The sequence below is a fragment of the Palaemon carinicauda genome, chromosome 5 (genome assembly GCF_036898095.1).
Source record: "Palaemon carinicauda isolate YSFRI2023 chromosome 5, ASM3689809v2, whole genome shotgun sequence".
NCBI lineage: Eukaryota > Metazoa > Arthropoda > Malacostraca > Decapoda > Palaemonidae > Palaemon > Palaemon carinicauda.
Window position 1 is genome coordinate 77,911,643 of NC_090729.1, and position 14,369 is coordinate 77,926,011.

Genomic DNA, 14,369 nt, shown 5'->3' on the forward strand with positions numbered 1-14,369 from the left:
CATTGGGCAGTAATTTTTCAAGTCTTTTGTGTCTCCCTTCTTCGAATAAGCGTAATGATAAAAATTTTCGAAGCTGTAAGTATAGATCATTCTTGCAGATACTTTGTGAAAGGTTCGAGTTTTATTCCTATGAAATCTCCTCCATCTCTCTATTTTAAATATATATTTTCGATTCAATACTGCAGCAAATTTCAGCTGTTCCCTCTCTCTCCCCTGGTATATGAATGTATCAACGTCAGATGTAAATATCAGTACCATTCGTTTTTTTTAATGTTTATTTATGATCTTTTGATGTGCATATTGCTGTTGCTTTCCCGGTGTTTACTTTGCTGTATCTATTTCGATATGACCATTTTAAGGAGATTAAACCATGTGTATGAAGACTTGCCAAGTCACAATAAAATTCTCGAGAGAGTAAGATCAATTCTCAGAAAACTCTGATATGTCTCTTTTATCGGTTAGCCTTTTCTGTTTAGTATCTGAGGCAAAACTCCTATCTATTGAAAGTGGACATTTAAATGGGATTACAATTTAATTTGGTTGCTACTCAATATCCTTCGTAAAATTAAAAAGAAAATCTTCAAAGAAATAGAAACCAGCCACTTCTTTGGAGAAATATCTAATATGAAGAAATTAAAAACTTTTCATGATATAAAGCTTGGAATCTACGAAAACCTTGAAACTTTAATAACACTAAAACAATAATCAACATCTTCCATTCAAAAGCTGCTACAAGAAAGAGTAAAAGAGATGTGGAAAATTGAAATCATGCTTCTCTCTCTCTCTCTCTCTCATTTCCAAGTGGTAAACGTTCATTATGTATGACCCGGAAATAAAGAGTTTGTGTTTCTGATATGAATCAAGTTAGAAAAAGTGGAGAGACTAACAATTCGATGAGTTAAGAATTGCTGTTGGTTGATAGTTGAACTGAATGATGCAGACGCTCCAATAAATAGAGGAAGTCAGTTGATGAGGTTTCCCGGGAATGTATAGTCATGTATTAAAAGTCATTGCAGAGATTAATGCTGAAATGTTTTATTTATGTATTATCGGGATGATGTTATTGCATAATGCGTATTCACCTCATAAATGCAATTATAAGGAGAAAAGGGTTTCAGTTAAATGAAAAATATCTATAAAATAGGTTAAAATTGCGTCAGCTTTCGGACCCCCAAGTGTTTTGGTTAGGTTTTCAAAACTCCCCCCTTTTGAACTTGCTGGATTATGAGTTGACCCAGCCTAGGGCAGGAAGTATTCATGGATTCTTGCTTTTCACGCCTGTCTTTATTACCTGACCCCGTGAAAGGGAGGGCTAACTTACTGCATCAAAGGAAGCCATAAATTCAGCAGGGGACCTTCTACACAGAGGCAAGGGCTGCTCATATGACTAAAGGGATGCATTAGGAACTGTATGATATGTCGAGAAGGAAATGTTTTTACTTTGGAATAGTTGGTTGGGTCTATCCCTTACAGAGAAGGGTTAGCAAATGAATCTAGGTAAGGTTTATTGAAATATTGGTTTGAAATGGCAAGTGTGATGGAAATACCTAAAATAAGCATTCTTGTAAATTAACTGAATTTCAATACATGTTTGTTGCAGCTTTAATATTTGTTCAATCTCTTTACAATCTAAAATGTATATGGTAAAAATGTCATTGAATTTACAGAGGACTATAACTTATACAAAGTTTTATGTCGAAGTTTTATTTCTATGAATGGCTTGCCTTTCCTTCGTTAAGATTTCACTTGTATATAGAGTAGGGTAAAGTACTCTAATCTGTCATTCCATATCACTTAAAATTATAGAACTTGTTTCTATCTATTATCTAGTATACCTGCTAGTTATAGCAGAAACAGAAAACGTCTCAAAAACACATGATAAAAGTAGCCTGTTGCCTAGTAATGCTGTAAAAATCGAGGCACTTCTTATAAATGATTGGTTCAGTCTTTCTTGCAATGAGAATTTAACAATAAATTTAGGATATCAAGGCTATAAAAATTACTGGTAGCAACAAAAGTAATAATAATAACACTGTAAAATAATAACATCAATAATGACAGCAATGATAACAATGACAATAGGAGTAATATTAATAAACAAACTTAAAATATAAAAGCAATAGCAATAAGTATAAAAAATAAAAAATCAGTAATTTCAAAACCTGTTATTTTGTCATGTATCATTGTTACTGTAAATAACTTTCACCATATTCAGTCATCAAAGGGATAAAGAAAGGTAAACCTAAATGGAAATTTATCACCCACAGTACACTAAACATTTTATAACTCACAAGTACGACAATAAAAAAAAAAATGTATTCTTCAAGAACATCTCATAATCATTACTAAGTTATCAAAACACCACTAGATAACAGCTTTAAATCGTTATCAATTTTTTTTTTACAGATTGCTAATTTCCCTGAAACATATCAAAATTAACAGGGGAGAACTAATCATTTATTATGATCTGATATTAAAAATAAGTGGTTTTTAATTATACCAGTAAGCTGTAAAGTGAACACATGAAATAATAAATTTTAATGGTTTGGTTAGGCTAACCTAATGGTTTGGTTAGGCTAACCTAATGGTTTGGTTAGGCTAACCTAACATATCTTCACAGCGTTAAAATAAATAAAAAATCTGTATGAAACCAGGTATGGTAAATAACTTTGCATTATTGAATATGGTGAATATTGAAATCTAAAGTACTTACAAAACAAGAATCATCACCATGTGGAATATGGGAAGATCAATAAACCTAATATATATATATATATATATATATATATATATATATATATATATATATATATATATATATATATATATATAAACTTGATTGCAATAAGTTGTTCTCACAGCACTCATTTGTTCTTGAGACTAGCACAACCTTAATTTCAGTCATAGTCTACAGTCATCTAGCGTATTGCATGTATAGGTAACTCCATATAACTTCATTATTCAACTATTTACATATAACTGTGGAAAATAGGACATTCACATTTCAAATAAAGTTGTAAAATGAAAAAGTCGGCATAAACATTAATACCTTGATCCATGAAAGTTTGTACAAAACAGTCTCTTTGAAACTTCTCAAGTTGGAATTTTATAAGTAAGGAAATGTTTATAGCAGCAGTAGTAATACAAATATAAAAGTATCATTAAATTACTATAGCTCCCAAAAGCAAGGTAAAAAATTGTGCTGTATAATCTGACATACAGTACTAGGCGATATTATTCAACACGTGTTGGTGAGGTGTGAAAAAAGTGGTAGGCCTGATTATTGGGGAATGGATGTCATATATGATCTTGGATAGTATTATATTTATTCTCTAATGTGATGTTAATTACGCAGCCGTATCATGTTGACATCTTTGACGTGGTTGTGATATGAAGATACGTAACAAGCAATCATTCATTAGTTGTGCTTTTACAAATATTAGACTAAGGCAACTCAGCCCCTAGTACGTGTGGTTACCATCGTAAACATTATTGGTAATAAGCAAATTAATGACTTCATTCGACTCCAATGATTCATTTATATATATATATATATATATATATATATATATATATATATATATATATATATATATACGCACACATATATATGTATATATATATATATATATATATATATATATATATATATATATATATATATATATATATATATATATATATATATATGTGTGTGTGTGTGTGTGTGTGTTTGTCTATATATATATATATATATATATATATATATATATATATATATATATATATATATATATATATATATATATATATATATATATATATATATATATATATATGATAACTGTTCCATATTATTTATACCACCTTTTTTAAGAAATATAAACCATTACTTCACTATATATTGCTGTAATGGATCATGGAAAACGATGATAACAAAGGGCTGAGTTGCCATAGTCTTCTTCTTCTTTGTCTGCATCTTTTCCCACTTTTATGTGGGGTCGATGTTTCTAATGAAGAAAAAGACTATGGCAACTCAGCCCATCGTTGTCATCGTTTTCCATGATCCATTACAGCAATATATAGTGAAGTAATGGTTTATATTTCTTAAAAAAGTGGTATAAATGATATGGAACAGTTATCATATTTATATATATATATATATATATATATATATATATATATATATATATATATATATATATATATATATATATATATATATATATATATATATTTTGATGGATGATTGGAGTCGAATGAATCCATCAATTTGCTTATTACCAATAATGTTTACGATGGTAACCACACATACTAGCGTACCTATATAAAACAATAGCGCCAACCTCAAAACAGGGCACCCTTTTGTATGCAGCAGCCAGCAGTGAAGCCCTTCGTACTGGCAGTTCAGCCTGATGTTCTCTCTCTCTCTCTCTCTCTCTCTCTCTCTCTCTCTCTCTCTCTCTCTCTCTCTCTCTCTCACTGACGAAAGGATGATATTCGATTAATAAGATTAAAGGCAACGACTGAGAGGCAGGGTTTTGTATTCCAAGAGTATGTTAATGTAAATCATTATACGATACAGTAGTACGCACACTCTCTCTCTCTCATAATACTGAACAAAGTATAATAATGCAAATAATACTATTGGAGTAAAAGATTCAATATATCTACAAATTAAAGCTTATAAGATGTGTTATTATAGAATTATTGTAGAATGATTAGTCCAGCTTTTTATAGAACTGCAGTTACCCTTCTAATTGAAGAACCTAAGAGATAATAAATTGAGACCATTACTCTTCATGTCATTATAGCCTACCTTCTACACTGTATAGTTTTTTTTCCCAGTCTATATGCTATTGGAAGCAAAATTAGACCTACTACATTATCATGGGGACATGGCTGTATCTTTATTATTTCTTTGTCACTCGTCTCAAGTATCTTAATAACATATTAGGGGTCGAGTATGACATTTCATTTTTAGCGTAGTATTGGTTTCCAAAATTCTTGGCTTCACAGGAGCACTTTGAAAAATATCACTTTGAAAATAAAATGGTTAATGAAAAACGAAAACTAAGGTGGAACGCAATTCTAAAATTGTTTTTTCACCATAACCTCTCTAAACGTAGGACGTCTCCAGTTCAGCTAGGCATCCTTAATAGATCTAGCGAGGAGTATGTCAGGTTGGATCATGCATATTGCAAAATTCAACAAAGCAATAGCATTTTGTGGTATTCACTATAAATATGCTTTGTTATAAGATATACTTGTTATATATATATATATATATATATATATATATATATATATATATATATATATATATATATATATATATTTATATATTATATACATATATTATATATATTTTATGTAATTATATACATATTATATGCATATACATTTTATGTATATATATATATATATATATATATATATATATATATATATATATATATATATAAACATTTATATTATATACACACACACACACACACACACACACATATATATATATATATATATATACATATATATAGAGATATATATATACACACACACACACATATATATATATATATATATATATATATATATATATATATATATATATATACAGTACATATATATATATATATATATATATATATATATATATATATATATATATATATATATATATATATATATATATATATATATATATTTATAATGAAAAACATTGGTGAGTTCATACATCATTATCTGCCAATCTTTATATCATTACTAACATATTTACATGCATTAATTTTGAATATCTTCAGTTGCAAATCCATATTTCTTAAAGAAGATATCAGTATATGATACATATAGAATTGTGATTGTTAAAATATTATTTAGTAGTGAATAATGAAAACTAATGAATAGAATTAATAGTAAGGATATAATACAGCATTGAAGATAATTAATATTCATACATTTGAGCATGATGTAGGTATTGAAAATAAAATATTAATGAATTGCATTCGTATAAATTATTGAAAATATAATATATAATTAAAATGTGATAAATTGTAAAGATATGACATAATACGTAATACATGTAGCAAAAGTAAGATATAGTTGTGGAACTTATGGATAGTATTGAAATATGATGCGCTGATATAATGTGATATAGAAGTGAAGATAAGATATTTTAGTGAACGTGTGACATAAATTATGATATATGAAAAATAATAATTATATGAGGGGACATATGGTTTCCATTTGTTTTAAACGCTGGAAAAATATTCGTAATAAATATAGTATAATAGAAAGAGGTGCAAACAGGCTTTGAGAGAGAGAGAGAGAGAGAGAGAGAGAGAGAGAGAGAGAGAGAGAGAGAGAGAGAGAGAGAGAGAGAGAGAGAGAGAGGGGGGGGGGATCTGAAGGAACGTATTCCTAATAACATTGAAAGAGATGCAAGATTACTTGGAAACCTAGATCTTAGATGCTTTTTCCAGGTCTATTGGTACAGTCATATGTAGAACAGCACGGCAGTGTGTACTATCACGTCACTACTATCGTTTCCAGAGGCCGTGTAATAGTGTTTTTCCCAAATATCTAACAAACCGGCTTATGAATTTCCATGAAACTACAGCAATGAATGTTTCAAACAGTGACCTAATTTTTGGTAGTACAATGAATTGACAGATGTGCTTAATTAACCCGTTCACTCTTAGAAAAAAGAGGAACTTCTTCCCTTCCTTCAGAGCGTTTCGAAGAAGTGTTACTTAATCACGTAACTGTGACGCAGAGGTTCCCCCAACCCTCCTTCGGTGTTTACACCTATGGCTATCCTAGTACTCCCCCCCCTCCTTCCTTCTTGCCTTCTTTCCTTCATTCCCATTGTTATTAGGCTACCGAGTAAATTCCTGTTAGGAAAGACTGTGTACTGCACATATAAAATGAGCCGGAAGAGCAATAAAATGTTTTATGGAGGTAGATAATGATTAGATGGTTAACACAAATTATCAAACATAATAGAAGAGGTTTAAAACAGGGGTGTGGAATCGCACTGAGAGATATTCTACTCGGACTCCAACAAATTTTAGATTTGCGACTAAAAAATAAAATGAAATAAAAAAATAAAATAAAAACATTGGTAGAAATAGAAAACAATTTTTTTCCTTGAGAGTGATGATGAGTAAAATGTATGTGTCCATTTCTTGTTTTTTTTTTTTTTTTTTTTTTCATTCCTCATAAATCTATGGTTTCCAGCAATTGGTGATAACATTATTTTGGAAACGCAAAGAAAATGAATACTTTGATACGAGTATATCAGCTTGGCATGTAGACAATGTCAATGGATTTCTCAAAGTAAGGTTGATTGGATCATTAATCGAAGTCTGGTATAATTCCAGTGACAAAGTCGCAATGATATTTGTCACATATCTTTTAAGTAACAAAAATAGGTACTGGTACTTATAACGTAAATAAATATATAAAACTATAGGTTGAAATATAATAAATCTTATGTATGTATGAACACACACACATATAATATATATATATATATATATATATATATATATATATATATTTTATATATATATATATATATATATATATATATATATATATATATATATATATATATATATATATGACTTCAAAATTTATCAAATGGCCGATGTTATTGCCCTTATATGAAACATCTTTTAGAAGTCTACCTTCTAAGGAATTCAAGCTACTCTCTCTGGTGAAATTGATATGATAAACTATATCAAACAATGCTCTCTGTCATTTTCTTCCTGGCAATTGATGTATCGAGTAACCTGTGTTGTATGGAAGAATGAGTCCTACAGCTTAACCTAAACAAAAATATATTTCTATTGCTTTACCAACACTCGCTTGAAGTGCGAAGTGTAGGGTTAGCATGGCTTCTTTCGTGTCCTGTCATAAATCTCATTCTTGATCTTCAATGTAAGTGAGTGGGTAAGATATAAAAGGTTGGTCTTGTGTTTAGGTAAAGTCTAAAGTCACGAATCACATTACCAGGTATACTGAACTTTTACTGACAAAGAATTTCGTATTGCTTGGGGTAGGTCATATGACAATTATCTATGGAGTTAAACAGGCGTTTAACAATTCGGGGGATGGGAGGTACAGGGGAAGAAACGTTATAACAACGTCACTGAGGGACGGCATCACTTTTGCGAATGTGTGGGTGGCTAAGACTGGCTTTAGCCTCATTTTCTTAAGTAAAAAAGTTAATGAAACGTAATTGGCATTGCACAGTATTTCCCAAAATTAGGCCATTGCATGAAGCGCTCCCTGCTTTGATATCATGCAAATCCATCAGTTATTTTAGAAGTTATTTAAAAAAAACACTATTACACGGCCTCTGGAAACGATAGTAATTATATGTAAAACGGAAAGAAAGAGTGTGGACATAATCATCCGTCTTCTCGGCCACTGGCAAACTGGTTGACTGGTAGCCTGCCACCCGGAAACAAAATGGCGCCCATCAACCCAGTGTACGGTAACTCGTATGGCGCTACTCTTGTTTATATAGGTACTCTAACACATACCAAACTACTAAGCCCATGATCAGGTAGCATGTGTTATAATGTTCATTTACCCATTCACTACACATTGACACTATATTTAGGAGTTACAATATCTGAAATAAATTTTCATCTGTAACTTTTGCATTCACCTTATTCTAAAAGATTAAGTTACTTCTGTAGACTTGGAAGTATCATCTGAGAGGAATGAATGTAAAAATAAGCTTGCAGAAACTTTAACAAGAAAAAGGATATACTTGATCTAACTAGCACATCATTAAAAATCAAAACTTGCAATATGGATTACAAAACTTGTTATATTATCTCCTAAAATGTTTAAAGGCAGCTTTACATACACTATCTTCATCTTTTGGATAAGATCACTACTGCTTGAATAATGTAGATTACATCTTGATAATGATGTAGGATTAAAAGTAAGAATATTACACACTACAAATAATAAGTTAATTCCTATCAATATATCAACCAATAGTTCAAATTAAAACTACAAATCCCCGTGTCTCGACATCACTCTCAACAATCACAAAAAGGCCCAAGATAAAAAACTACCTAATCCTCTTGCAATCTCAAACAATGTACTGTAAGAATTCACACAAAATGGCACACTATATAAAGTTCAACAACTGTATATATACAGTGTTGGTGCTACAAATACAAAACAGTACTAATATGATATACCAGTATAGCTGCTTTTACTTTACTAAATATTACACCACATACAAGACCTTATTCAAAGCTTATACAGAATATATATATTTCTTTGTTCAATATATGTACAACAGTCTTGCTGAAAAGGTAATGCCACACTTGTGCAACTGGAACATATTCAGATTTAGTATTGTCTACAATTAGGCTATTCACTCGTTAAAAATAAATATTTTACGTAGCAAAATCCACTTTCCTTTTGCTATCCATTTCACTGAACTATATCAGAAAACACAACTAAATATTTATTTCTGCAAAAGTTACAAACATGAAAGCCAACTGAATCTCAAACAATTTTGTATGTGTTTCTGCATGTTTTAGGTTAACCATTTCCTTAAAAATTACATAGCTGGTAATCCTCAGTAAAATTTCTCATTTGTTTATAAAACCAACACTTTGTCATGAACTAAATATACTGAATATTAATGACACAAAACTGTGATCTCACTAGAAACTATCCAAATAAATATAATCAACACTCAAGTGCTAGTGGAGGTCTGGAGGTCTTCCAAAATTCCTTATCTTATTTTCAAGATTTGTATCATAATAATTTCCTTGATTACCAACATCATCAACATTCATTTCTTGATGATTAAAGCTATCAGCTTGGAATGGTTGAGGAACCTCAAGAGCTCCAACATTTTCATTTTTCAGCATTTCTTTTCTTTCTTCATGAATATTATCTATGTCATTAACTTCATGATTTTGTTTAATTTCATTGCCTTCTTCATCTTGGTCATCCATCATATCCTCAACAATCTTCTCTTCTTCATCAATTGCTGCATCTAAATTATCTGCAAAATAAGGAGGTAAAGTATTGATTTGAGTAAAAATCTTATATGCATAAGACACAACAGTATATAATAATTGTTATTTTCAACTTCCTGAATATTAACTTTTTACATACGTACTGCACAGTAATTAGCTTATGATTAAAATCTCACAAATATTCATAGCAGAAGTTCGATAACTGTATGGCTAAATGCGACCGAATTAATATCAATATTATAAACACAGTTATCTTTAACAAAGTAGCATTCAAGACTTCTAATAAGACAACACAACCAACTATTAGAGCTCTCAGAAATAGATATACAATCAAACAACTTATGTGGGTACTGTAGGCTACATTTACACCCCAACCCGTTTTCTGACATCCGTATTACTAACCTGTGCCTAGAATGTTTTACTTGTCAACTTGAAATACATACTTCATCTTTTGACGCCCATGCCATCAAATAGCAAAAATCTATCTTATTGAAATACAATGCCAGAATACACAATAGTCCTTTAGTATTAACCTTAAATAGGGCCAAACCTGGAACAAATTGGTATCAAGCTGAATTTTTTAGGATTGATGGCCAAGGCTATCCTAACAACATATTAAAAGTCACGAAGCTTTGTGCTCTCTTCAAATTACAAGATGGCGTCATACAATAGTTTTACACATACAACAATATATAAAGTGCCTAGAATGGTGTTCTGGAGGCCAATGAATCCGTTTCTGCCATTTACAGTGTTATCAGAATAGTGACTTGTAGCCATCTTGGACTTCCAAGCTTCCTACCCTGTGAAATTGCATATACTGTAAATAAATATGTATTGGTTTTTCATAAGCTATTATTACTCATATATCAAGCTATTTTATTATGCATACAAGATTGAATATTTTATCCTTTTACAAAATTTTTGCTTTTCTTTTCAAATCATGGATGCATGCATATTGAGTAATGAAGCGCTCGGTAAAACTGAAGTGGCAGCGGTGGGTGAAACATGTTGTAAAACACTAGTAGCCGCAAGTTGTAAGATAAAAGGTGGACTGGAAGAGACTTTTCAGCACACTTCCCCTTTCAAAGTGCATATCAGCTGTTACAAATAATATATATGATAAAATACAACAATAGCACCTTTGAAAAGGAAGTCAGATGGAGATGTGATCAATGATGATGAAAATTCTAGTCTCCAATCTGCCCATGATACACTTAGCATTAAGCAAGACTGTATATTTTGATCAGAAAGTATAACCTTGAACAGTAAGTGTGAATCAAAACGTAGAAAATCATTTAGTAATGTAGAAACAATTGAGTCTCAGGACACAATATTAAGACCTGCAGATAAAAGGCAAGATGAATGGGGTAGTACTGTAGCTCTTCGTGTGCGATATGCTTTTGACTTGGTGGAAGCTGAAGCAAAATACCACCGTAGCTGTGCACAGTTGTTCTTTAAGCATTGAACAGTAAAGGCAGAAAGTAGTGGAAGACCAGCTGACAGAACTCGGGATGAAGCATTCAGGAAGGTTTGTGAATACATCGATGAGAGTGATAAATATCAATAAACAAGTCTCTGAGCTACTTGAGTATATTGAGATATTCCTTGATGGACAGGATGGCTATTCTGTAAAGCATCTGAAGAAGAGTTTAATGGAACAGTATGAAGATAGTATCATAATAATAATTATTACTGGTAAGTCCAACATTGTCAGTTTCCGTAGCTCAGCTCACAAGATTCTTTGTGAAAGATGGCATGCAGATAAAGGAAATGATGCAATCCCAGAGGAGGAATTAATTATCGATATAGCTGCTTCAATCATTCTTGAGGATATCCGGCCGAGAGTGTATGACTTAAGCCTGCCTGACACTTGCGCGCATTTTTGCCACGCACTGGCACGCATTGATGCGCGCCAGTGCGTGCCACTTTTTGGCACGCACTGGTGTTTTTCGCGCACTGTTCACGACCAGTTCACTCCAGTTCGCGCATCGTTCACGCGACGTTCACGCGATGGCACGAATTGGCACGCGTAGTTCGCGCATCGTTCAAGACACGTTCACGCGAGTTCACTCATCATTCCGCATCGTTTCCGCATCGTTCACGCCAGTTCACGAATTGGCCACTCCATATAAAAATGGGGCTTCTCCAACCCGAGGACATTCTTGGATTGGCTTCAGACGAGACAACATGCTTACTGTCAGAGACACCATTGCATTGAGGAGAAGATACCTATACCTGGCAGCTGCTGTAGCATTTGTTGGAGTGCATCAGAAAAGGCTGGCAAAAGAAAAAGAGAAACAAAAGCCAACCCTACCTCGAAGAAAGATACAAAGGAAAGTGTGGGTCAGGGAATGGTTAACCAGAAGGCACTCGTTTGGACACCACGACAGACTATTGACTGAACTCCACAAGGAAGATCCAAAGAGCTACAAAAATTACCTCAGAATCACACCTGACCTGTTTCAAGAGATGGTTGAGAAGTTAACCCCGCACCTCCTGAAGCAGTCCACCTTCATGAGGGAACCGCTTCAAGTTGGACTCAAGCTTGCTGTCACCCTCCACTTTTTAGCCACTGGAAATTACTATCAAAGTCTACAGTACAGCTTCAGGGTTGAAGCAAGTACCATCAGCAAGTTAATACAAGAGGTGTGTAAAGCCATCATCGCTGCCTACAAGGACGAAGTGCTGCGTTGCCCCAAAACTGAAGAGGCCTGGAAGGAAGTTGCTGCCAGATTCAGCTCCAGATGGAATTACCACAACTGTCTGGGGGCTGTGGACGGAAAGCACATTGCCATAAAGAAGCCACTCAATGCTGGCTCTTACTACTACAACTACAAGGGCTTCCACAGCATTGTACTGATGGCAGTCGCAGATGCTTCCTACAGGTTCCTCTATGTGGATGTTGGGGCAGAGGGTGGTGCGTCGGATGGAGGAACATGGAGCAACTGTTCTCTGCATGATGCTGTAGAAGACAACAGAGCTGGAGTGCCTCAACCAGAACCACTCCCTAATGATGACCACCCAGTGCCCTATCACTTCGTTGGAGATGACGCCTTTGCTCTACAAACCTGGATGATGAAACCATTCTCCCATCGGTCACAAGTCCTACGAGAACGCATATATAGCTACAGGTTGTCTCGTGCCCGACGTGTCATTGAGAATGCCTTTGGAATTTTAAGTCAAAGGTTCCGTTGCTTCTTGACGACGATGCAGCAGAAGCCCAGCACCATCAACCTGATCACCATGTGTGCCTGTGTCCTGCACAACCTCGTCCTCATCAAATACCCAGGTGCTTTGTCAGAAGTGGACTACGAAGATCCGGACACACATGCTCTGATCCCTGGTGCATGGAGGAATGAGCAAAACCTGCAGGGGCTGATGACTCTACCCGGCCATCATATCCAGAAGGATGCAAAGGATCAGCGAGACTACCTTTCACATTACTACATGTCCCCTGCTGGTGCTGTCCCTTGGCAAGAAAAAATTGTAGTACCTCCATGAGCTGTATAGTTGTTCCATTTTGTAAATAAAAGAAACGTATATTTTTCGTTTGTATTTTTTGTGGCCCTTTATTTTAGTTTCTATAAGAAAGCATTTGATTTACATATAAATAGCAGACATAAAATATGTACAACTATTAAGAAAGCATTTTATTTTTACATTCAAACAGCAAACTTAAAAATTTCTTGGGTTTATTTTTCATTTCATTTTTACTTAAAACAAAAAATGTGCATCTTGATTGGTAATAGATGAAAATAAGTGTGTGCATGAATTAAGACATCATTTCATTTTTACATGAAAACAGCAAACTTAAAAATTTCTAGGGTTTATTTTTCATTTCATTTTTATTTAAAACAAAAAATGTGCATCTTGATTGGCAATAGATGAAAATAAGTGTGTGCATGAAATAAGACATAATTTCATTTTTACCTGAAAACAAATTTCATTTTTACCTGAAAACAACAAAGTTAAAAATTTCTAGGGTTTATTGTTCATTTCATTTTTATTTAAAACAAAAATGTGCATCTTGATTGGTAATAGATGAAAATAAGTGTGTGCATGAAATAAGACATCATTTCATTTTTACATGAAAACAGCAAACTTAAAAAAATTTGCCTATAGCGACAATACGTCGACAAAGGCAGGATCGTTACCTCGATCGTGTCGAAATCCCCGAGCTAACAATATAAGCATTTTATGCGGAGCTAAATAGCTAAATTATTAAAGCAAAACAAACTGGGAACGTCGCTCTAGCAAACTAAATGACCCATAAGAGCGAGCGATAGCATCCTGGATGCCTCCGGTAGGCAACAGCTCTTGTTTACGTTAATATCACTTTTGATTTCATTCAAAATGACAAGAGCTTAC

General features: G+C 33.0%; 1 protein-coding gene across 8 annotated transcripts in view; it reads right to left on the reverse strand.

Moving 5' to 3' along the window:
- Positions 1-8,584: 8,584 nt before the first annotated feature.
- Positions 8,585-14,369, reverse strand: part of LOC137641352 (protein GOLM2-like) — a 756,580-nt gene continuing 750,795 nt past the window's right edge. For 7 of the 8 annotated variants that reach the window (XM_068373821.1, XM_068373825.1, XM_068373823.1 and 4 more), the window contains one exon: positions 8,585-10,027. In XM_068373821.1, coding sequence (XP_068229922.1) covers positions 9,720-10,027 — 308 coding nt within the window. In that variant the 3' untranslated portion in view covers positions 8,585-9,719. The remainder of the gene's footprint in view (positions 10,028-14,369) is intronic. The other variant, XM_068373822.1, reaches the window with a different exon arrangement.